Below are 26,449 nucleotides of genomic sequence, written 5' to 3' on the forward strand. Positions count from 1 at the left end.
TTGCCAAGTAGTATTCATACACAGATGTAATAATGCAGACATTTTATATTTCTGCAGAGTATCTATAAATAATTTGCTGAAGTCTTACATTAGTTAATAGTTATCCTGTTGGGGTACATCAATATCAAAAGATTGCAGAATGAATAAACTCAGTTTTCAAACGTAATCAGAATCAGGTTTATTAACACTGACATATATCATAAAATTTGTTGTTTTGCGGTAGTATAGTTCAACTGCAAGACAACAGATTTATTTATTGTGATTTAGTTATTTTTTGGGATACAACACAGAATAGGCCTTTCTTCCACTTCCAGCCCTTTGAGTTATGTTGCGGCAACCTCTGATTTAACCCAAGCCTAATCACAGGACAATTTACAATGACCAATTAACCTACCAACTAGTGCATCTTTGGACTGAGAGAGGAAACCAGAGGACCCAGAAGAAACCATGTGATGGCGGAGGGAAAGAAACTGTTCCTAAAATTTTGAGTATCAGAACGTAGGCTCCTGTAACGTTTAGCTGATGGTAGTAATGAGAGGAGGGAATATCCTGGCTGGGGAGGATCCTTAATAATGGATGCCGCTTTCTTGAGATGTTATCTTTTGGAGATGTCCTTGATGGTCAAAAGACTAGTGCTCATGATAGAGCTGGTTGAGTTTACAACCTTCTGCAGCTTTTTCCAATACTTGGCGCATTGGTGCCTCCATACCAGATAGTGATGCAACCAGTCAGAATGCTCCCAGTCATCTGTATAAATTTGCTAGTCTTTGATGACATATCACCTACTGGGTATAAGATAGAAAAATATCCCACAGAACTTTATAAAGACAAGGAAAAAGAGAAGTACACAATTCAAGTTGAGTACTCCTTATCCGAAATGCTTGGGACCAGAAGTGCTTCGGATTTTTCAGATTTTGGAATATATAATGAGACAGCTTGGGATCACCATAATTTCTGACTCTAAATTTATATGCTACCTTTAAGTAGAATTAGAAAAAGGCTAATCATCCCATCATGTCCACTTGGCTGCCTACCAGAACAACTTTCCTGTTCCAACTACCAGCTACTTGTCATATTATGAGCTTCACAGCCACAAATATCAGCATGAACATTATAGGAACTATTCAACAGCAACAGCCACATTATCTGCATTTTGCACATCTCTCTTTCTAGCAGAAGCTAACACAAAAGAAAACAGCAACAAACCAAAGGACATAGACAGACTTGATGTCCACAGTGTAGTGTAGAAGGTTGTTGTAGTTTACAGTAGGGTACTGATAGGATGCACAGCTGGACTGAGAAGAGACAAGTAAGAGTTCAAGCCAAAAAAGCATGAACTGATAAACTTTGTTAGCTGAACTGGAAGGCAGAGTACAAAGTTAATGGCAAAATTTTTAGCAGTGTGGAGGAAAAGAAGGGTCTTTGGTTCCCATTCATAGATCCCTCAAAGTTGCCGCACAAGTTAATATGGTGCTTAAGAAAGTGTATGGTGTGCTGGCCTTCATCAGTTGAGAAATAAGTTTCAAGAGCCACGAGGTAATGTTGCAACTCTCTAAACTCTGGTTAGACCACATTGGAGTACTGGTTTTGGTTCTGCTTGCCTTATTAAAGAATGAATGTGAAAGCTTTAGAGGGTGCAGAGGAGATTTACCAGGATGCTGCTTGTATTAGAGAGCATGCCTTATGATAATATATTGAGTGAGCTAGGGTTTCTCTCTCTTGGAAGAAGGATGAGGATGAGAAGGAAGAAGGAAAAAGGACAGATAGAGATGTGTCAGATGATGAGGCCCAGATAGAGTGGTAATACAACTCCTTTTCCCCAGGACGAAAAATGGCTAATATGAGACAGCATAATTTTAAGCTCATTGAAGTTAAGTATTAGAGGGGTAAGTAGAGGAATTCATTGTGAACTTCAGAAAGGGGAATTCAAGGGAACACACACCAGTCCTCATCAATGGATCAGCAGAGGAAAGGGTGAGCAGTTTCAAGTTCCTGGGTGTCAACATCTCTGAAGATCTATCCTGGACCCAACATATTGATGCAATAATAAAGAAGGCACAACATTGTTGTGCATGGAACATGCTGCCAGTGATGGTGGTAGGTGCAGGTGCAGATATATTACATCCCAAATCCAGTGGAGGACTTAAAAATAATGGAACAAAGTCTAAATTCTACTTCAACTATTTAAATTGCTACTTTCCCACCAACAAGATATTTTACCTAGCAGCTCCAAAACTCACTGGCTCCCCTCCAGAAATGTATCTCATTCAACACTATTTCAAAGACCCCCTTTTGGCAACTCCTCTCCGCTCTACTGCAACCACAACATATGTTAGTGAACAGCTACAAGGAGGCAGTGCAGCAGCAACTGCCGTAAATTGGGTGTGTTGCAATCAGGACCTACAAAGGTCACAGCTTAATGTCTCTGGGCTCTGGGTTGATTAAAAAGAACATTTACACTTATGCAATCATTTGCAATCAATTTTACAGCTCTTCTTTGGAGAGACAAAACCAGGCACAAACACACAGCATTGGACAATGTCTTAGGAAACTAAAGAAAATGTCATATAGTTTTCATGCATATGGCTGCTGCTTGAACTATAGCTTTACTATTAGTAATAATGAATTCTAAATATTCAAAACAACGGGAATGTCCCTCTGAAGTCAAATAATTTAAAATTAAATTTTAAAAAAAGAAAATACAGTTTGGGAAAATGTAATTATGTGAAATAATAGGTTTGCACTGTGTTAATGATTTAATCTGTAAATTAACCAGAATCCAAAACGACAATCAGACATTGCATGCAATTTGAGAACAACATGAAGGCAGACAATTCATGCACCCAAGTGGCTAATAGTTATGAATAAATTTAAAACTGACAGCAGGAGGGAACGAGGCAATTGTTTTTAATTTATTTTTAAAAATTCCTTAAATCTTAAGTGATTTCTACTTAAATCACACAAATTATACACTTCATGCATGTACTCATTTACAAGAAAATTCATCATGACAAAAGAATCATAAAAGGACAAGGAACACACTTCAAAGATGGGAACAAAGTCTCTTTGAAAAATGTAACATTGAGACTGACGTAGGGAAACTGTTGGCCCATCAGGCCTCAAAAGAGAGAAGGTAATGAACACTTTGAGCCCATGGGCAAATAGAAGGCGCATAATACCACAAATCCATTTTCCCAGCAAATGCCAGGTACCCCACCTCCATTAGAATCTGCAAGTATCAGAGAAGCTATCTTGAAATGTGTAGGACTGGAATATAAACAAGATGTTCTTGACTAAGAGATGCTACTCACGAAAGAGCTCAAGAAGCAAAGACACAGAAGTGAGGGCTTCCAATTTATTAGTGATGAAACACTTACTCATGGAAGGCTGGCTGCTTGTCTCATGCTCCAGTTCATCATCCTCGGGGTAAACGTTGATATCAAATGGTCGTTCACTGGTTATTACATTGCTCACCCCTGACAGCAATGCCTGGTTGGTGTACATATGTAGGTTAAGAGGTCCCAAAAATGAAGATGAGGATGGGCCACCAGCTGAAGGACTGCTTTTACTTGAAGTACTCTGTCGTCTTCTAAATGGATTTGTGTGATCAAATAATGACACTGCAATTGAAGCCCTGGTTCGTGCTCCTGTAAGAAATGTATTTTTCTCAAGAATGTTCTAATGGAATATGGATAATTACCAGTACAATAACACTTGTTCAAATAATATTTTAATGGCTTTCGAAAACAAGGCATCATTTGAAAATTTCAGTGAAGTGCGGGTCCTCCCAGCCTATACGTATGAAGGTACATTTGGGAGACTGGCAGTATGGATTTGCCAGCTGCTGTGGGACTGCAGATCTCTTCTCCCGTGGGAACTCAGCCTGCAGCCACATTGCTAACTTGTAAATTGTCTGAGTAATGAACAGAACATAGAGTCAGTGTGTTATACAGCATAGACAATATGTTCATTGAGTTGACTCATCCATGCTGAATAAAATATCCATCCAAACTAGTCCCTTTGGTCTAAATCCCTCGCAACCTCTCACAGAAACAAAACTCAGCCGTAATCTGGGGAGGACTTGTACACTTTCTTCTGAACAACAAGTAAGCAGATAAATCTATTAGTAATAATTAAGGCGCAAAACAAATGCAGGAGAGAGTTCAGGTTTAACCAAATATACTACCTTGCATTTATTTCTTTGTCTGAATAATTGGAAATTGGTTTCTTATTGTCCTATGTACTGGGAAACATTGAAATGCTTTGTTGTGTATGCCATCTATATAGATCATTCCAAATTACATACACATTGAGATAGTACAAAGAGAAAGGCAATAACAGAATGCAAAATATGGTGTTAAGAGTCACAATTAAGAAATGCAGTGGAGGTAGATTATAAATTAGGTGCAAGGGCCACGATGAGGTAGACTGACAGATCGAGTTCATCTCAATTATAACAAAGGGTAGAAGCTATCTATAAGCCCAGTGTGGTGCATTTTCAAGCATCTTCACCTTCTGCCCAATGCAAGGGTGGGGAAGAGAAATTTTGATTCTGCTGGCTGCTTTCCCCAAAGGAGCAGGAAGTATAGACAGAATCGATGAGAAGGCGGCTGATTTTCATGATAGACTGAGCTGTGCCCACAACTCTTCACTATTTCTAAAGGAACTGCAACACTGAGCCCTGATGCATTCAGATAGGATTTTTTCTAGGATGTATCTATAAAAAATGGTGTGGGTCAATGGGGATATGCCATATTTCCTCAGTCTTCTGAGGAAGTAGAGGCACTGGTGTGCTTTCTTGGCCATATAGTCAATGTGGTTGGACCAGGACAAGCTATTGGCAATACTTACCAATTAACCGAAGCTATCAACTACCTGCTCCTCACCACCAACGGTGTATACTCTGCCATGATCGTGAAGTCAATAACCAACTCCTTTGGATTTTTTTAACACTGGAGGAAAGGTTGTGGTCTTGACATCATGTCACTGGGCTCTCATTGTGCCTTGAGATCTAGCCCACTATGGTGCAGTTAAAGCAGAATGAGGCCATGAAGAAGTGAGTGTATAGGGAGTAAAGTAAGGAGCTGAGGACGCAGCCTCGAGGGACAACAATGTTTTGGATAATTATGGCAGAGGTATTGCTTCCTATCCTTACTGACAGTTGATTATTGGTCAGGAAGTCAAAGAGCCAGTTGTAAGGAAGGTGCTGAATCCTAAGTCTGGGAGTTTAGTCCATTACAAAACATCAGACCAACAAAATATATTTCTCACTGACTATAACATATCATTCAGATTGACATGAATTTAATCAAATATCATTTTCAGGCTGTGATATTTCAAGATCATGTAGTTACATCACTGAAGATATTTCGAGAACCTACCTCTGCCTTTTATAATATAATCAATGGCTCGATCACTGATCGCAGCCTCACTTGGTTTAATGTCCAAGAATGGCTTGTTACCAATTCCCATTGACACCATTTCCTGTATTCGGACCTCTGAAACAGACATTTATTATGTAATATTGAATAGGGAACAAAACACCAAACTAAGATGCAGAAGTTTGAATCTCTTTTAATATTAAACAAATTATTCTAGGAACACATTGTAAACCTGAGACAAGGCATGAATTACCTTTCTCTTGACTGAGATGAATTTCAAAGCCAACATAATATTAAACTTTATAATAATTCAACTTCTCGGAGATTTGCTTCATTTAAAAGTCTCTGTGTTAGAAATCTAGTGTGCCATTTTTTTGCAAATTTTTTTAAAGCATAAGTAACTCTGATATTGGCCTTAGCCTTCATCCAACAGAAGATGGCACTGTATGAGAAAAGCCCAAAAGGAAATGATTGGAATAAGCACACAAAGAATCCAATCGGAAGTTGGGAGAGAGATTTGTTATCTCAGATTTCCTCCAATCTTGTGAGTTGGATGGGATCATGTCAAAGATAAGAAAGAAAGGGAGATTGCATTAGAAGTAACCACCTGGATCTGAACTGCATTCATGATAATTATATCAGTGAGTTATTTACCACTTACTTTCCCATCGCCAATATCGAGAGTTGGCTTTGCTTTGGGGCAAAGTTTCCAAGTCTTCTCTTAATTGCACACCGGTTGCTCCACTGACCAATTGCCTGCAATACCTCCACCAGTATAAGTTTACAATTTCATAAATGGAAAGCCATTCTCTTCCCCTTTCCCTGAAAATCCACTAATCTTCACTTCCCCTCTCTGACTACCTCATACTTCCACTGAAACATACAAAGCACCGTTTGTTTTAGGCAAAAGAGAAATTACAGTGGGTACCTAAGGAAACATTAATCTCCCTATCTTTACATGCACCTTACTCAATACAGTAGTGGGCTGATTTGCAAATGAAGAGTACATAACTATATATCTAATCTGGCATTTCAGGGTCTTTGAATTATTTTCTATGTTTGTCTTTGTTGACCTCTGACTTCTACCTTGATGAGTTCCAACATATCCCGTGTACTTCCCATGCCTACTCTAGCACTCATTAAGAACAGTCAATCCTGCATTTCAAATCCTCTTTCTACTCGGTTCCAAATCCCTTAATTCTCTGAGTATTCAAAAAAATCCTCTGATCTCAGCTGTAAATATACTCAACAACTAAGCTTCTGTAGCTTTCAGGGTGGAGATTTTTGAAGGTTCACAACTCAAAGAGCAAAGAATTTTATCACTTTTGCCCTACTCCTTTTCCTGTGATTGAATTCCCTAGTGATAGATTGTCTGGTTTGAAGAAAAAGCTGTTAATCCATCAATCCTTCTCAAAATCTTTTACTTTTCACTGGAATAACATCTCAATCTAATTCCAGTAAATACTGGGTCACCTTTACTCAATCTGTCTTCATTAGACACTCCGATCATTCTCATGAATCAATGCTGCACAGGCTCTTATAGAAAATATATTTTTCTTAGGTATAGAACCCAATGTGCACATGGGCCCCCTCTATAAACTGAACAATATTCCTTTATTGCAACAAAGGCCAGTGTACCAACTTGGTTTGCAAACTACTTGCTGTATGTGTATATTTGTGCTTCATGTAGTAGTAGTAGTAGTAGTAGTAGTAATAATAATAATAATAATAATACAAATAACCTATTGTCATGGTTCACAGTCCGGTCCATCGACCCTTGCTCCAGGTTTTCCTGTCTACCCTGTTTCTGTTCCTGTTGAGCACTAATTGAGGCAGCTGATTCTCGTTGGGGCTGGCTGCATGAATATCTCCAGAGATCAGGGCATAGCTGCTGGATTGCTCTTGTCCTTACTCCTTGTATCCCTTCCCCTGCCTTCTGGTTCCTCACCTGAAGCCTTGCCTTGCTTTGTCTTGCCCATATCTCTCACCTCACCTGAAGTTCTTGTCTCGCCTTGCATTGCCTGAAGCCTTGCCTTGTCTTGCTGGTAACTCTTGCCTCGTCTCGCCTGAAGTCTTGTCTTGGAGCCAGCCTGTACCTAGCTCCCTTCCTGTCCCTTACCTCCGCTGGGTAAGTCAAGCCAGATTGCCATTACCCTGCAGTGGGTCCTGTCCCTACCTTTCCTTTGCCTCCGTCGGGTAAGCTAGGCCAGATCGCTGTTACCCTGCGGTGGGTCCTGTCCCTTCCAGTCCCTTGCCTCCATCGGGTAAGTCAGGCCAGATTGCCGTTACCCTGCGGTTGATTCTGTCCCTTCCTGTCCCTTGCCTCCGTCGGGTAAGCCAGGCCAGATTGCCATTACCCTGCGGTTGATTCTGTCCCTTCCTGTCCCTTGCCTCCGTCGGGTAAGCCAGGCCAGATTGCCATTACCCTGCGGTGGGTCCTGTCCCTTGCCTCCGTTAGGTAAGCCAAGCCAGATTGCTGTTACCCTGTGGTTGGTTCTGTCCATTCCTGTCCCTTACCTCCGCCGGGTAAGTCAAGCCAGATTGCCGTTACCCTGCAGTGGGTCCTGTCCCTACCTTTCCCTTGCCTCCGTCGGGTAAGCTAGGCCAGATCACTGTTACCCTGCGGTGGGTCCTGTCCCTTCCAGTCCCTTGCCTCCATCGGGTAAGTCAGGCTAGATTGCCATTACCCTGCGGTTGGTTCTGTCCCTTCCTGTCCCTTGCCTCCATCGGGTAAGCCAGGCCAGATTGCCATTACCCTGCGGTGGGTTCTGTCCCTTCCCTCCCTTGCCTCCATCGGGTGGAGATCCGTGCCCTGCCCAGAAGGAGCTTCAAGACCCCAAGTCTCTAGCCAAGCCTCACCCCAAGCTAAGCTTCAAGACCCCAAGCCTCAAGTCTCTGGCCTCCAGCCTCGCCTCAAGTCTCTGGCCTCAAGCCTCGCCTCAAGTCTGAAGACTCCAGCCTCACCCTGCCTGCCAGCCAAGTCACGTCCTTGTCTAGTTCTGGGGTCCGAGCCAGAGGCAAGACCAAGGTTCTGGGTCCTTGTCCAGTCTCTGGCTCGGAGTCCAAGCCCTGGCTCCTAGCTCTCTTGTCCAGTCCTGTTCCGGGTTCCCGGTTTTCGTGTCCATATCCTAGCCCTCACCCTGTATCCTAGTCCTGTCCCTAGTACTTCAGTGTCTGTATCTTCACTTGGGTCCATTCCCAGTCACCTCTTTATGATGCATGTTTATAAAGCACTTTTCATACAGACGATATAGCTCAAAGTGCTTTACAATGGTATAAAGAGCAAACATGAAAATAAAATAAAAAAACAAAAATAAATATGAAAATAAAAGACAAAATATGTGTTAAAAGCAAGGTTAAATAAATTGGCTTTGAGTTGGTGTTTAAGTGTCAACTGAGTCAGCATACTTTATTGTTTTAGGTATTGAATTTCACAGTTTAGGAGTGTAGTTTAAAGAAGCTAACCTGCCAATACGTTTTGAGAGAGATTGCTTAAATTTAAATTTCTTCTACTGGTGGAAGAAGACCTGAGAATTCAAGCAGGATTATAAAAGAAAAATTATTCTGTGATGTACTCCAGACCCAGACCATAAAAAGCTTTAAAAACAAGTAAGAGAATTTTAAAACCAATTGTAAAAGATACAGGAAGCCAATGCAAAGAAGCTAGGATGGGAGTAATATATTCCCTTATCTTGGTTTAAGTTAAAAGTGCAGCAGTGGGATGCTGAATGAGCTGAAGTTTGTCAATAGATTGGTTTGGGAGACCAGTAAAAAATGCTTTCCGGTAATCTGGTCTACTCGATATAAAAGGGTAAATTAGTTTTTTAGCATCGTTACCTGACAGAAACAGATGTACCTTTGCAATATTTCTTAAGTGTAGAGAAGCTGTTCTGGTCACTTTCTTAATAAGACCATAAGATACAGGAGCAGAATTAAGCCATTTGGACCACTGAGTCTGCTCTGCCATTTCATGATGGCTTATCTGTTACCCTCTCAGCCCCAATCTCCTGCCTTCTCCCCATATCTCTTCATGCCCTGACTAATCAAGAATCATTCAACCTCTGCCTTAAATATTCCAAATGACTTGACCTCCACAGCCACCTGTGGCAACATATTTCACAGATTCCTCACTGCCCAAAGAAATTCCTCCTCATCGCCTTTCTAAATGGGCATCCCTCTATTCTGAGTCCTCTGGTCATCCTCTCCACATTCACTCTACGAGGCCTTTCAACATTTGATAGGTTTTGATAAGATAACCCCCACCCCTCCATTCTTCTGAATTTTAGTGACTACAGGCCCACCGCCAACAAACGCTCCTCATAAATGCTCATCAAATGCTCTTTCATTGCCAGAATCATTTTCATGAACCTCCTTTGAACCCTATCCAATGTCAGCATATCCTCTCTTACATAAGGGGCCCAAAACTGCTCACAATACTTCAAATTAGGCCTTAGCAAGTGCCTTATAGAGCCTCAACATCCTTGCTTTTATATTCTAGTCCTCTCAAAATAAATGGTAACATTGCATTTGTCTTCCTTACCACCAATTCAACCTGCAAATTAACCTCTAGGGAATCCTGCACAAGGACTTCCAAGTCTCTTTGCACCTCAGATTTTGGAATTTTCTGTCCATTTAGAAAATCATTTACACTTTTATTTCTTCTATCAAAGTGCATGACCATACACTTCCTGACACTGTATTCCATCTACACTTCTTTGCCCATTCTCCTAATCTCTCTAAGTCATTCTGTAGCCTCTCTGCTTCCTCAACACTACCTGCCCTTCCACCTACCTTCGTATCGTCGATCAATTTCATCATCCAAATCATTGACATGTAGAGTAAAAAGAAACGGTCCCAACAAAAATTCCTGTGGAACACCAATAGTCACCGGCAGCTAACCAGAAAAGGCTCCCTTTATTCTCACTTGCTTCTTGCCTTTTGCCAATCAGCCAAAGCCCTATCCATGCTGGTATCTTTCCTGTAATACCATGGCTTCTACACTTGTTAAGAAGCCACAAGTGTGGCACTTTGTCAAAGGTCTTGTGAAAATCCAAGTATACACCATCCGATTCTCCTTCGTTTATTCCGCTTGTTATTTTTTCAAAGAATCCATGCTGACTTTGGCCTATTTTTTTTTCATGTGCCTACAAGTACCTTGAAACCACATCCTTAACAACATCTTCCCAACCATTGAGGTCAGACTAACTGGTCTATAATTTTCTTTCTTCTGCCTCTCTCCCTTCTTGAAGATTGGAGTGACGTTTGCAATTATCCACCCTCTGGAACCATTCCAGAACCTAGTGACTCTTGGAAGATTATTACTAATGCCTCCACAATGTCTTCAGTCACTTCTTTCAGAACCCTGGGCTGTAGAGCATCGATGCAGGTGACTTATTTACCTTCAGACCTTTCAGTTTCCCAAGCACCATTTCCCTAAAAATGGCAAACTTCACTCACTTCTGTCCTCCAACACTCTTGAAGTTCAGACATATGAGTCCCTTCCACAATTAAGAATAATGGAATTCCACCTACTGTCTTTTATTGGCTTTCCTCCATTATGTCCTGCTTAAGTTTGGAGAAAATAAGTCGGACATTTGATACATCCTTTAAATTTGAGCAAATCTGGCAACCTTTTATTCAATATTTTCATTTGATTTGATTTATTACTCTTTCAATTTTTTTTTTCGAAGTTTTAGATTTGATCAGAAAGTCTTTCTTTTTTTTTGGTCGTATCCTCAGAATGGACTGCCCAGTCCCTGTTTTTTTCTTTGTTTCTGTATAGTGTAGTCAGGTTTTTTCTTCATTTAAAATTCAAAGTTTTTTCTTTCCTCTTCATGAACTGATATGAGGAGAATGACTGTTTTCTTTTTTATTATTATTATATACTAGCTTAACACTATGTATGATTTTGATAATGTCTATTTCAATCTCTGTTTGTATTGTTATTGATATATATATATATTTGAGATAATTCTCCTCTTGTTTGTATTTATGTTCCTTTTAAATGAATAAAAAGATTAATAAAGAAGAATGAGTAATGGAAAATGCTTATTCAGTTCGGCCGCTGTTTTTTTTTGTCCCCCATTACTACTTCTCCTGCAACACTTTCTAGCAGTCTAATATCAACTCTCGTCTCTCTTTTACACTTTATATCTTTGAAGAAACTTTGGTATCCTCTCCCTAGCTGGGGCAGAAGCTAAAATGGCACCAGAGAGCAACTCCTTCAAGTTCATCTGTGAAACAGCTTAAATTCCTCTCTTTAATGTCTCTTTTTATCCTTTTTAAGGTGGCTAGGGTCCTGCAGGAGTCCGTGATCACAAACTGCGTTTCTTCATGGCAGTGCGCTCCTGTTCTTGGATTGGCCATTTCCAAATTTTCCAGAAGTGACCTGAAAGACGTGCGCCTTCAGGGTGAGGCCTTGGATGACTGATCCCTTGCCGATGTCACAAACAGAAGCACTGCAGGAGATCAGAACATTGAGACAGCGGGTACGGTTGTCAGCGGCCTCTACACTTGAGCGATCCCTCTTTCTCGATGGGGGTGCCGGGTGGTGGTAGAGAGTCTGCTGGTTCTGGAGTTGGATGAGCTAGAATAAGTGTCACTGCAGATAGTAACATTGAAACAGCAAGGTGTTGGTCTTCCCTCTCACTGTGGAAGGGGGGCAGGAAGAGGGGAGAGGGAGAATGAGGTAGAGTTAGAAGGAGGGAGAGAGTGGGGAGGAGAGACGGAGAGGGGGAGGGGCAGGGGGAGAGAGAGAACGAAGACACTGTGGGATTACAAAGTGCTGGGTTATGAACCGTAGTTTTTGATGGAGCTAGATCATGGTCTCTTTAGAGGCTTTGCTATTGTGGGAGGGTTGATGCTTCCTGCTGGAACAAGTGGGGTGAGGGGAGCTTTGGGGTTCTAATGCTTTTCCAAAATTCATTCTTTGGGGATTTTCTTCTGTTTTATGGGTATCTGCGAAGAGTAAGAATTTCAGGTTGTATATTGAATACATTCTCTGATATTAAATGGAGCCATTAGTATCCCCTTTGATATCATTGGCTAGCTTACCTTCATACTCCATTCTTTCCTTCCTTATGACTTTTTACTTGTCTTCTGTTGGTATCTAAAAGCTTCCCAATCCTCTAACTTCCCACTATTTTTGCTCCATTATATGCCCTCTCTTTGGCTTTTATTTCTCGTCAACCATGGTTGTGTCATCCTGGCTTGAAAATACTTCTTCTTCCTTGGAGTGTATCCATCCTACACCCTCCAAATTGCTCTCAGAAACTCCAGCCATTGCTGCTCTGTTGTAGTCCCTACTCATGTTTCCTTCCAATCAATTTTGGCTAGTTCTTCTCTCATGCCTCTGTAATTCCCTTTACTCTACTGTAATACTGATACATTTGATTTTAGCTTCTCCTTCTCAAACTGTAAGGTGAATTCTATCATATTATGATCACCGACCCCAAGGGTTACTTTACCCTAAGCTCTGCGATGAAATTCCAGTTCACTGCACAACACCCAATCCAGAACAGCTGAGTCCTAGTGGGCTCTACCACGATATGTTCTAAAAAGCTAACTCATAGACACTCCACAAATTCCCCCTCTTGAGATCCACACCTACCTGATTTTCCCAATCTACCTGCATATTGAAACCCCCAATGACTATTACAACATTGCCCCTTTGACATGCATTTTTCTGTCTCCTGTTGTAACTTGTAGACCACATCTTTGCTACTGTTCAGAGGTCATACATAACTTCTGTCATGGTCTTTTTACCCTTGCAGTTTCTTAGCTCTACCCAGAACAATCTTATGTCACTTCTTTCTAATGACTTGATTTCATTTTTTACTATTGGAACGACCCCACTCCTTCTGCCTACCTACCTGTCCTTTTCAAGCAATGTGTATCCTTGGATGTTAAGCTCCCAGTTATAATTATCTTTTAGTCATGATTCAGTGATGCCCACAATGTTATACATGCCAATCTGTACCTGTGTTACAAATTCATCTATCTTATTCCGTATACGCGTGCATTCAAATACAACACCTTCAGTCCTATATTTATCATCCTTTTTGATTTTGTCCCCCTTTTAAATTGCAACTCCCGCTGACTGCTATTTTGCCTTATCATCATCCTCTCTGTTAGCAGTCTCAATACACACTGCCTGTTTGTAAACCAACTACCCCCATCCTCAGCCCTATCACTCCAGTTCCTATCCCTCTGCCAAATTAGTTTAAACCCACCTGAATAGCTCTAGAATACTGCCCGCAAGGATATTGCTCCCCCTCAGTATCAAGTGTAACCCGTCCATTTTGTACACATTGTAACTTCCCCAGAAGAGATCCCAATGATCCTGAAATCAAAACCCCTGTTCCCTGCACCAGTTCCTCCAGTACACATTCATCTGCCTAATCATCCTACTCCAGTGAGAGTAAGAGTGTGGTACCCTGGAGGTCCTGCTATTCAGCTTTCTACCTAGCTCCCTAAAGTTTCTCTTCAGGGCCTCCTCACCTTTTCTACCTGTGTAATTGGTGCCAATATGCACCAATACTTCTGGCTGCTCACCCACCCCCATAAGAATACTGTGGATCCCATCCAAGACATCGCTGACTGTGGCACCTGGGAGGCAACATTCCATCTGGGTGTCTCTATCGCGTTCACAGAATCTTGTCTCTGTTCCTCTAACTACGGAGTCTCCTATCACTACTGTAGTGCTCTTCACCTCTCTTCTCTTCTGAGCCACAGCACCAGAGACCTAGCCACTGAGGCTCTGTCTGGTAGGTTGTACCACTCAACAGTATCCAAAGTGGTATACTTATTATTGAGGAGAATGGCCACAGGGGTACTCTGTACTGGCTGCCCAACTCCCTTCCTTCTCTTGACAGTCAGCCAGTTACCTGCCTCCTGTAATCTAGGGGTGACCACCTCCCTGTAGCTGCTAGCTATCATTTCCTCAGGCTCCCATACAAACCAAAGTTCATTGAGTTGCTGATGTGGTTACTTGAGAGGCTGGAGGTCTCCCAGAATTTCCATACCTCACACAGAACAAAACACAGTCCCTGGAGCCATTAAATCTACACCGACCGTACCCTAGCAGACATGGAATGAAAAATAAAGAAAAAGAAGAAATTTACTTATGTCATTGATGCCAATAAGTACCAAGACTTCTGGCTGCTCACCCACCCCCCATTAGACAGGCCCCAAGCCTGTTGAGCCAAAGCTACTCCAATGCTGACCCACTCACACAATGGCCGTTCCAACAATGGCTATTATGTGGGATTTAAACTTCATATCTGAATTAAGGATAACACTCAGGCTAGGTACTTCAGTCTTTACAAGGGGAACCAAGTGTCCAAGTTTATCAAGAAGCTTATCCTTTTTGTTTTTTGGAGCAACCAAAAGTATTTCAGTTTTAACTTCGTTTGCAACGACCATCATCACTGGTGCACCACAAGGCTGTGTGCTTAGCCCCCTGTTGAACTTGCTTTATACATATTACTGTGAGACTAAGCACAGCTCCAATGCCATACTTAAGTTTGCTGATGACATCACTATTGTTGGCTATTGGTGGGTGATGAATCAGTATATAGGAGTGAGACTGAAAATCTGGTTGAGTGGTGCCACAACACAACCTCACACTGAATCTCAGCAAGACCAAGTAGCTGATTATTGACTACAAGAAGAGGAAACCAGAGGTCCATGAGCCAATCCTCATCAGGGATCAGAGGAGAGGTGGAGAGGGCCAGCAACTTTAAATTCCTCGGTGTTATCATTCAGAGGATTGGGTCCAGCATGTAAGTGCTATTACATACCACATCCCAGGATATGTTCACATTCTTCACAGAATCAAAGAATGGTTTGAGCACATTGATGCAACAACAAAAAAAAGGCACACCAGTCGCTCTATTTTGTTACAAGTTTGAAGAGATCTGGTACATCACCAGAGACTCTTGTAGATTTCTACCAATGTACAGTGGAGAACATTCTGACTGGTTACATCATGGTACTGCTGCCAAAAAAGACTTCACATCATATAACGAGACCTGGGTGTCATTATACACCAGTCATTGAAAGTGGGCATGCAGGTACAGCAGGCGGTGAAAAAGGCGAATGGTATGCTGGTATTTATAGCGAGAGGATTCGAGTACAGGAGCAGGGAGGTACTACTGCAGTTGTACAAGGCCTTGGTGAGACCACACCTGGAGTATTGTGTGCAGTTTTGGTCCCCTAATCTGAGGAAAGACATTTTTGCCATAGAGGGAGTACAAAGAAGGTTCACCAGATTGATTCCTGGGATAGCAGGACTTTCATATGAAGAAAGACTGGATGAACTGGGCTTGTACTCGTTGGAATTTAGAAGATTGAGGGGGGATCTGATTGAAACGTATAAGATCCTAAAGGGATTGGACAGGCTAGATGCAGGAAGATTGTTCCCGATGTTGGGGAAGTCCAGAACGAGGGGCCACAGTTTGAGGATAGAGGGGAAGCCTTTTAGGACCGAGATTAGGAAAAACTTCTTCACACAGAGAGTGGTGAATCTGTGGAATTCTGTGCCACAGGAAACAGTTGAGGCCAGTTCATTGGCTATATTTAAGAGGGAGTTAGATATGGCCCTTGTGGCTATGGGGGTCAGGGGGTATGGAGGGAAGGCTGGGGCGGGGTTCTGAGTTGGATGATCAGCCATGATCATAATAAATGGCGGTGCAGGCTCGAAGGGCCAAATGGCCTATTCCTGCACCTATTTTCTATGTTTCTATAAGATAGTAATAATAAACTTCATTCTGATTCAGAAGGAGGCCACAACCCATTGATTACCAACCAGCTCCAAGCAAGGATGATTTAGTTAATCCTCTCCATACTGCCCTGAGAAGTCTTTCCTTTTAGATACTTACCTTCCCACCCTCCCCCCACCTTCTTTATAGGGCCTCTGTCCCTTCCCTCTACAGTTCTGACAAAGGGTTCTGGCCTGAAACATTGACTGATCGTTTCTACCAACGCTGCCTGACCTGCTGAGCTCCTCCAGCGTGTTGTGAGAGATACTTATCTGGCTCACTTATGAACACTTCATAGGAACTTGCTCATACTTCTGGCCATGGGACTAGATTCTAAATGCTAATCACTTGATGCACAAAATAGTTTTTCTTCATGTTACTTTTGCAATGTTGCCATTGTATTCCTAGTTCTTTACTGTTCTGACAATGGTAACAGTTTTTCTCTATCTAATCCACTTACATCCTTTATTTTTCTGCCTTTTTATTCTCCATATTCTCCTTACTGCCATTGACATCACACCCTGGTACACTGCTTCAACTGGGGGCGGGGGGCCTAAATCAGGTGAGAGTAGATAGTGGGTTTATACCTTAGTGAGATAGGGATGTGTCTGTCCTAACATGTAGTCACCTCTGGCAGACTGGACAGATGAGATCAATAGTCAGATCCAACAGCGAGGAATGTGGTTCTGCGACGTATGATAAGGCACAGAAAAAGTCATGGTTATCTACTGCAACCAAGGAACACCCCAGTTTGTGACAACTATTTATACCATTGGACCCTGTTTTCCTCGGTCGAGAGTGGAATTGCCTCAATGCAATGATGATTTGCTTTAAAAATTCTCCTGTAAAGATCTCCTGTTATTGTTGGACATGATGGCAACCAACACTGCATCATAATCCACATGGTTAAAATTCATTTGCAGCTGATCAATTGTAAATTACTGAATTTACATAAATACTCTGTAAACCTACTTTCAACCGTAGTCAACTCATTTTCAATCTAGTCTTGTCTAAGAAATTGTTTATTCTTGTTCTGAAGCAACCCATCTTACTTTCTGTACATTATTCTCTTCTATTTTTCTCCTTTTCAGTGATACCTTTCATGCCTGTCTCCTTTCTCAATAAGTTCAAACTTCCTCCCACAACACAAGTGCATTTCCAAACACTCCGGCAATATACGAGGGGTGATTGATAAGTTTGTGGCCTAAGGTAGGAGGAGTAAATTTTAGAAAACCTAGCACATTTAATTTTCCTACATTTACACACTTAGTCCAACAGTCGTGGAGCATATGAATCCTTTCTTTGTAGAAGCTGGCGTCTTGGACCTCCAGTGTTGGTCTACAGCAGGGGTGATTGATAAGTTCTTGGCCTAAGGTAGCAGGAGATGAGTTATTAACTTCAAACTTTCTGCATTTTCACTTAAAGAGTTGACCTGCACATGCATGTAACGAGAGCTGTATAGCTCATCTCCTTTTACCTAAGGCCACAAACTTATCAATCACCCCTGCTGTGGACCATCTGGGGGTCCAAGACGCTCTCGTTACAAGCACGTGCAGTTCAACTCTTTGAGTGATAATGCACTAAGTTTGAAGTTATTAACTCATCTCCTTCTACCTTACGCCACAAACTTATCAATCACCCCTGCTGTGGACCACTTCTACAAAGAAGGGATCCATATGCTCCATGACTGCTGGACTAAGTGTGTACATGTAGGAGGGCAAACAACAGGAATTCTGCAGATGCTGGAAATTCAAGCAACACACATCAAAGTTGCTGGTGAACGCAGCACACCAGGCACCATCTCTAGGAAGAGGTACAGTCGACGTTTCAGGCCGAGACCCTTCGTCAGGACTAACTGAAGGAAGGGGGGGGGAACCCAGAGGATGGGCAAGGGGTGTAGTCAGAGGGACAGAGGGAGAAAAAGGAGAGTGAGAGAAAGAATGTGTGTATAAAAATAAATAACGGATGGGGTACGAAGGGGAGGTGGGGCATTAGCAGAAGTTAGAGAAGTCGACGTTCATGCCATCAGGTTGGAGGCTACCTAGACGGAATATAAGGTGTTGTTTCTCCAACCTGAGTGTGGCTTCATCTTTACAGTAGAGGAGGCCGTGGATAGACATGTCAGAATGGGAATGGGATGTGGAATTAAAATGTGTGGCCACTGGGAGATCCTGCTTTCTCTGGCGGACAGACTTCTCTAACTTCCTTTGCCGACTTCTCTAACTTCCGCTAATGCCCCACCTCCTCCGTGTACCCCATCCGTTATTTATTTTTATACACACATTCTTTCTCTCACTCTCCTTTTTCTCCCTCTGTCCCTCTGACTACACCCCTTGCCCATCCTCTGGGTTCCCCCCCCCCTTGTCTTTCTCCCCGGACCTCCTGTCCCATGATCCTCTCATATCCCCTTTGCCAATCACCTGTCCAGCTCTTGGCTCCATCCCTCCCCCTCCTGTCTTCTCCTATCATTTTGGATCTCCCCCTCCCACTCCCACTTTCAAATCTCTTACTAACTCTTCCTTCAGTTAGTCCTGACGAAGGGTCTCGGCCTGAAACGTTGACTGTACCTCTTCCTAGAGATGCTGCCTGGCCTGCTGCATTCACCAGCAACTTTGATGTGTGTTACATGTAGGAGGGACCTGCTAGGTTTTCTAAAATCAATTCCTTCCACCTTAGGCCACAAACTTATCAATCACCCCTTATATGTGTTACCTCTCTCCTATATTTCCTCTAGGTCATATTTTTTCTGTCCTCTGTCATTCTTTTATGCTCACTGTTACAAGAGATAATATGGAATTTGTCACTTTTGAATCCTACTTTAATGCCTTTTCTTTCAAATCTGCCCCTGGGACCACATCCCAACCAATATGGACCATAACTTTTGGTTCTCACTCCTTTATTCACTTCCTTCACAATTTTCGGTGACACCTCTGTGTTAACCTTAATCCTCACATGAGAAACCAACATACCTTGCCGGAATCACAGTCCAAGAAATGTCAGACAGCTGATTAAAAGATTTTTTAAAAAGCTAAAAAAATGTGAAGGCTCTGGGGAATTAATTCCACATGTTCTCTGCTCCTATTACTATAGATTTGTTTATACTATTCTTTTCTTCATGTCTCTTTTCTGTTGTCTCCAACTAAAGCCTATTCAACGTCTCTAAATTTCTTGCCTGGCTTTACATCCATGGCAACACCTTGTATCTGTAAGTACATAAACTGATGTGTTAGCTGTTACTCAAGCAACAAAAATGAAAAATGCTATGCAGAGTTGCTCCTCTAACTACTTCTTCCATTCAATGAGATCACAACTGATAGTGGCTAAATGTACCCCATATAACTTATTTTCTTCAGCTAATAATAAAATAATCATTTTGGAAAAGCTCTCACTGAAGCATGGAATAACAAATCTTTCCAAATGCATTACCTTTATTTCTGGTAGCTTGTTGCCATAAGATGCTTGTAATATCTTTTGTCCAGGCCTGTTTAACTTCTTGAGAATTTGCCTGAAGAATATAGGTATCACTGGTTTTTCGACGACGAAACCAGATTTCGAATCGTGTTCCACTTTCACCACTACTTTCAGTCAAGCCAATATCTGCCATCTACAAACAAAATATTTACTAACTATTTACTAACTCTATTTATATTTCAAAAGTTAAATGTGGTGTATTGAATGGAACATTTCTCAGAGATAAATTTCACTTTTTGATACACCATCATGCTACAGTTCAAATTCTAATCATTTAATTGGATTTGGCATTATATGCTACCATTATTTATAACCTGCACTCAACTTTTCCAAGAGAAACTCCAAGGAATTCCCAATTCTTATTAAAAATAAGAAGCAACTTTACTGTTAAGTAGCTGTTAACAATCTTCGTTACAGAAGATGTGATAATTAACACAGCAACTAAATTCATAATAATAACCTATTTATAGAGTACTTTTCATATAATATAGTTCAAAGTGCTTTGCAATAGGATAAAGTGCAAACATGAAAATTCTAAAAAATGAAATGATGTTAATTCAAAGCACGGTTAAATAATGGGTTTTGAGCTAGCATTTAAAAGTGTTAACTGAGCCTGTATCCCTCATAGTTCGATGTGTTAAATTCCACAGTTTAGGATTCATCAGAAATAATTTATAAGAGATTATGCAATACTTTCTTACTTTGAAAGAATGCTTGTAGATATAGACATCAAGTCCACTATCAATCCTTTTAGGTTTGCTGAAAAGAATAAGATCTTCCAACAGAAAAACATGCCGCAAGTGCTTTTTGCGGCCAGACCAGATAATGAACTCGTCTTGGCGAACCAACTGTCCCTGCTCCTTCAAGTTCACCTGTTTTGATATAATGTAAAATGATTGCTTTTATTATCATGCCACCCTACATTCATGCCATTCTTAACAATCAGAAAATCATCTAAGCAACTAAAGGAATGTATTTTGTAAACAAATTCTCATCTGCTGTTCTTTATATGCTCAGTTAACTTAGATCAATTTTCTATTGTCAGCCAAGTGTCAGGAGTTTCAATAGATTTGATATAAAATCATTGTGGAAAAAGAAACAAAGTTCTACACAAACTTATGAAAGCATTTATCAATATACCTATGTAAATGCACACAAACAAAAATAAATGTCTGCACACATTGTTCCACTACAGCATAATTTACTTCAATACTTCTACAGATTTACATTTGATTTTAATTTAGTTAGCTTGTTAACTGTGTCGTACAATAAACATTGTTCAGTTTTCGGTACTAAACTGAATTCTACGCAGTACTAATTTTACAGTCATGTGCCATATTCTTCTTCATTCTAGCAGGAACATTCAGAAACTGTTAGCTAATTGATAAATTTAACAGTTATCAGCTAAGCCAGGGCCATCCCTTGACCATCTGCCAAGGAATGTTGTTTTAAATTTGTATCAGTGGAGTTTTTTCTGAAGCCCCTACTTCCAATTATCTTCTCACCCTGGCATATAATAGCAGCCATTATTATTCATGATCAGGTCAGTTTGGAGAACAAATCCATAAAAGTGAATTCACTAAATTTTTACTTACCAAGTGAGCTATTATGCCACCTACCTAGCAACTTCTACACATATCATGCTGTAAACAACAGGAATTCTGCAGATGCTGGAAATTCAAGCAACATACATCAAAGTTGCTGGTGAACGCAGCAGGCCAAGCAGCATCTATAGGAAGAGGCGCAGTCGACGTTTCAGGCCGAGACCCTTCGTCAGGATTAACTGAAGGAAGAGTGAGTAAGGGATTTGAAAGCTGGAGGGGGAGGGGGAGATGCAAAATGATAGGAGAAGACAGAAGGGGGAGGGATAGAGCCGAGAGCTGGACAGGTGATAGGCAAAAGGGGATACGAGAGGATCCTTTTTATGCACACATTCTTTCTCTCACTCTCCTTTTTCTCCCTCTGTCCCTCTGAATATACCTCTTGCCCATCCTCTGGGTCACCCCCCCCCCCGTCTTTCTCCCTAGGCCTCCTGTCCCATGATCCTCTCGTATCCCCTTTTGTCTATCACCTGTCCAGCTCTCGGCTCTATCCCTCCCCCTCCTGTCTTCTCCTATCATTTTGCATCTCCCCCTCCCCCTCCAGCTTTCAAATCCCTTACTCACTCTTCCTTCAGTTAGTCCTGACGAAGGGTCTCGGCCTGAAACGTCGACTGCGCCTCTTCCTATAGATGCTGCTTGGCCTGCTGCGTTCACCAGCAACTTTGATGTATATCATGCTGTCTTTGCTTTTGTGTTAAATCCCTCTAAAAATAGCTCCAACATTTCATTTAATCCCTTAAATGTTCAAAATCTCATTATTTAATAACACTTTTTAGTCTGGATTTTTCTGACTTCTAGCTAAATTAGTTTTTAATCTGAAACTTTACCTCGTGCTTAGTTAAATTTCAACAGGTAAAATTTATTAACAACACTTGCAACGTTCTTTGATGATACACTTACATCACAATCCCTAATAGCATCCATCGCCAACAAATCATTGCCATGCTGAAGCTGAAATTTAATCATTTCTTCTGCTGCCCTGAGATTATTCAGCTCCTGTTCCTGAGCCTCAGTGCATTCCTTGATTAAATCCTTCAGTAAGAGGGCATATTTGCTCATTCGCTGGATGGGCTTCAGTAAGTAGGAAGCCAGATTCATTTTGTCTCCCAGTTGTAGTTGCTTGTACTAAAATAACACAAAAACTGAAGTAAATAACAGTGCTAAGAAAATGCCAAATGAATTAATATTTAAAGGAAGATACAATTAATGCATCAATTGTGTTGAAGGTGCATGGTTTAGTTAGAAGTAAGAGTGACAGCTAGAAGTTCTTGGTTACAAGAGAGTTCGGTCGAGAAAGATAAAAAAGGAGTGCAGTAGCATTGGTTAACAAAATAATTACAGCCGAGTGAAAGAATTTTGAATTAGATCAGCAAATGAAATTATATGGTTTTAACTAAAACAGTACAAAGGAGATAGAAAAGCAAATTAAAGAAAATTTTCATGTGTGGAAAAGCAGTATTTGGGAATATTGTAAGTGTTATCAGATTACAAACATTGGCAATATTTTAGACAGTGAAAAAGATTATCAAACATTAAATGGACTGAAGATTGGCAAATAGTTTTCAATTTAGCTAAGTGGGAGGAGCTGCATTTTCAAGCATGTCAAACCAGGGTAAGACATACAAAATAAATTGTCAGGGCATTGCAGTGTTGTGAAATAGGATCAAGGAGTACATTGTTCATTAAAAATGGCACCACAGGCAGACAGGGTGGTTAAGAAGGATTTTGGCACACTTACCTTCATCATTCAGGACACTGAATATTGGAATTGGGATGTCATGTACATTTATATACATTCAAAAGACACTAGACACTAGAAGGCACTAGAAGACGCCAGACACTAGAATACTACAGCACAGTACAGGCCCTTCGGCCCTCAAACTTGTGCCGACTCATATATTCCCTAAAAAAAAGTACTAAACCCACACTACCCCGTAACACTCTATTTTTCTTTCATCCATGTGCCTATCCAAGAGGCCCTTAAATACCCCTAATGTTTTAGCCTCCACTACCATCTCTGGCAAGTCATTCCAGGCACCCACAACCCTCTGTGTAAAAAAACTTACATTTGGATAAGTACAGGCATAGGAGGATCTCAGAAGGATATGGGCCAAACTTGGGCAAGTGGGTCCAGCTTGGTGGGTATCATGATACATAAGGGCAAATGGGACAGAAGGGCTTATTTCCACATTGTATTACTCTATCACTCTAATCACCTTAATAGTAACTAGGATATACTCAGTTTAAAATGTAGAGAGAAAGAGTGCTTCCAAGGTTATTTTTATTATCCAGTATAAAGTAAGCCTAATAATAAATTTCTGGATGTAGCTTGTGGAGTTGGGCAGATGAAAGATTATAAGTTGAAGAAGGATTCTGTGTTGGTGATCACAATTCAGTTTGATAGAGAATAATGATGGAAAAATAAAAAATAAAAGGGGAATAAACATTCTAAATTAAGTGAATGTTAATTTTACTTGTTTGTTATGTGATAGGATAGGACAGAAAATAGTTACTATAAGGTGTATCATTTCTGGGGGGGGGGGCATGCATAGGGTTGAAAATGCAACTGTTTCTCCAAAGGAAAAGGATTGGAATGTCAAATGTATCAAGGACATAGCGATTCTCCAAAAACATAAATAAGTCCATAGGCTGGGCAAAAACCTGGCAAATGGAGAGACTGGATTTAACAGCAGGTTGGTTATGTTGTAATTGTACAGGGTACTGATGAGGCAGGCCTGGAGTAGTGCATGCAGTGCTAGTCTTACTTGAGGAAATATATACTGACTTTGGAGTTGATGCAGAGGAGGATAATTCCAGAGATGAGGTGTTTATCCTATGAGGAACAATTGAGTAGCTGGAATTCAGAAGAATGAGAGAGGATTTTATAAAAATAAAAAATAAAATTATGTACAGGATAGGTAAGAGGCAGGTAAGTAGAGATGATTATAAGTACGGGACATAGTCTCCAAGATTTGGAGAGTAGATTTAAGAAGGAAAAGGGGAGGAGCTACTTTTTCCAGAGTTAATTTGTGAAGTTCTCTCCCCAAGAAAGCAGTAAAGGCTACCTGTTTAAATATTTTAAGACACAGTTAGATAGGTTTTTACATAGTAAGGGAATTAAGAGTTAGGGGAAAAGGCGGGTAGGTGGAGTTGAATCCACAGCAAGATCAACCATGACATTATGAATGGCAGAGCAAGCTTGAAGGGCCAGATGGCCTACTCTGCCTCTTATTTCTTACATTAATATAGGAAAATATGAGATCATGTACTTTAGTAGCAAGAATCAAAAGACAGATTATCTAAATGGTGAAAGTCTGCAAATAAGTGGACTTCAGAAGGATCTAGATGTTCTAGAGCATCAATCACGAAAAAGTTGATAAAGCAGGTCCAGCAAACATTTATGAAGGCAAAAAATCTTTATTATGAAGGGGTTGGAGCTTAAAAAGGTAGCTACTCAGTTACAATTATGCAGGATGTTAGCGAGGCCACACCTGGAGCACTGAGCACATTTTGTTCCCCTTACCAAAAAAAAGATAAAGTAGGTTGGGAGGCACTCAAAAGGAGTTGTACCAGGCTAATTCAGTTTGTGTGTATACTCTGGAGCTTAGAAGAATGATGGGTGATCTCTCAGAGTGTGGAGAACCTTTGGAATTATCTGTCACAGATGATAATGGAGGCCAGAACATTAGAAATATTTAAGACAGCGATACTTGAAAAATCAAGAAATTGAGGGCTACATGCAATTGGCAAAAGGAGTTGAGGCCAACATAGATCGGCAATGACCATATTGAATGGTAGGCAGATTTGAAGGGCCTAATGGCCCCCTCCTGCTCCTATTTTCACATGTTCATAATAAATAAGGGATAAAAAGGAAAGCTTTTGTCAGTCTCTGGATCCTTAATGCTGCAAAGGGCCAGGCAGAATACAAAAAGTTCCAAGAAGAAAATTAGTGGAATCTTAAGAAAACAGAGGAAATATGAAAAAAATATGATAGATAAAATCACACAACATGTAAAGATGCTTTGTAAGTACTTAAACACCAACAGGAAAGCCCAATAAAAATAGTAGGAACAAAATAAAGTGCAATAGTGATAGAATAGTTCCTGTCCTTTATCTACGACCCAGAGGAATCTCTGCAGAATATGCAAATTTGCCATGCAACTGTGTGGTTTCCCTGGTTGTTCCAGTTTCTTTCTATATGCTAAAGCCACGCTGGTAGGCTAATTGGCTACTGTACAGCACTTCCAGTGTATGTGGAAGGCAGGAAAGTCAGGTGGGGAGGGGTTGATCGGTTCAAAGTACTGAACATACATGCTACCATATACTAACATGAGATTTGTTTTCTTGCAAGCATCTGGAGGAAAAAAATACAACAGAATCTTACCAAAAAACTATACAAAGACTGATAAACAACTAATGTGCAAAAGAAACATACTGTGCAAATAATAGTAATACTGAGAACACAAGTTGTGAACACTCCTTGGAAGTGATTCAGGTTGTAGTCAATGAAATTCAGAAGCCTGATAGTTGTGGGATAGTAACTGTTCCTGAACCAGGTGGCTTGGGGCCCAAGACTTCTGTATCTCCTGCCCAATGATAGTAGTGAAAAAGGGCATGGTGCAGACGGTGGGAGTCTTTGATGACAGATGCTGCTTTCTTATGGCAATGCATCATATTAATATACTCAATGGTGGAGAGAGCTTTGCTTGTGATGCACTGGGTTGTATCCACCATTTTTCATTACTGGATATTGGAGTTTCCATACCAAGCCATGATGTAACTAGTTAGGATACTTTGTACTGTACATCTGCAGAAGTTTGTCAAAGGTTTTGGTGACATGCCAAATCTACATAAACTTTTAAGGAAGTTGAAGAGCTGCTTTGTCTTCTGTGTAAAGTTACTTACATGCTGGTCCCAGGTCACATTCTCTGATACGTTAACATCAAAGAATTTAAAGCTACTGACACTCTCCGCCTCTATTCTCCTAATGAGGACTGCCTCATGGACCTCTGGCTTCTTCCTCTTACAGTCGATAATCAGTTCTTTGTATTTTTCTGATGTTGAATGAAAGACTGTTGTTGAGGTACTACGCAACCAGATTTTCAATTTCCCTCTTACATATTGATTCAGCCAACAAGAATGGCACCATCAACAGACTTAAATATGGTAAAGGAGATGTACTTAGCCACACAATCATAAGTATAAAGTGGCTACGTATACAGCCTGCTGGTGTACT

At 40.9% G+C, this 26,449-nt stretch overlaps 1 protein-coding gene across 1 annotated transcript in view; it reads right to left on the bottom strand.

The window, feature by feature from the left end:
* The window catches only part of plekhg4 (pleckstrin homology domain containing, family G (with RhoGef domain) member 4), a 175,630-nt gene that overhangs the window by 20,667 nt on the left and 128,514 nt on the right, over positions 1 to 26,449 (bottom strand). The window contains exons 17-21 of the mRNA XM_063067558.1: positions 22,114 to 22,338; positions 20,314 to 20,484; positions 19,568 to 19,745; positions 5,382 to 5,498; positions 3,378 to 3,647 (exon numbers count right to left, since the gene is read on the bottom strand). Coding sequence (XP_062923628.1) covers positions 3,378 to 3,647; positions 5,382 to 5,498; positions 19,568 to 19,745; positions 20,314 to 20,484; positions 22,114 to 22,338 — 961 coding nt within the window. The remainder of the gene's footprint in view (positions 1 to 3,377; positions 3,648 to 5,381; positions 5,499 to 19,567; positions 19,746 to 20,313; positions 20,485 to 22,113; positions 22,339 to 26,449) is intronic.

Source organism: Mobula hypostoma, chromosome 14 (genome assembly GCF_963921235.1).
Source record: "Mobula hypostoma chromosome 14, sMobHyp1.1, whole genome shotgun sequence".
Taxonomy (NCBI): domain Eukaryota; kingdom Metazoa; phylum Chordata; class Chondrichthyes; order Myliobatiformes; family Myliobatidae; genus Mobula; species Mobula hypostoma.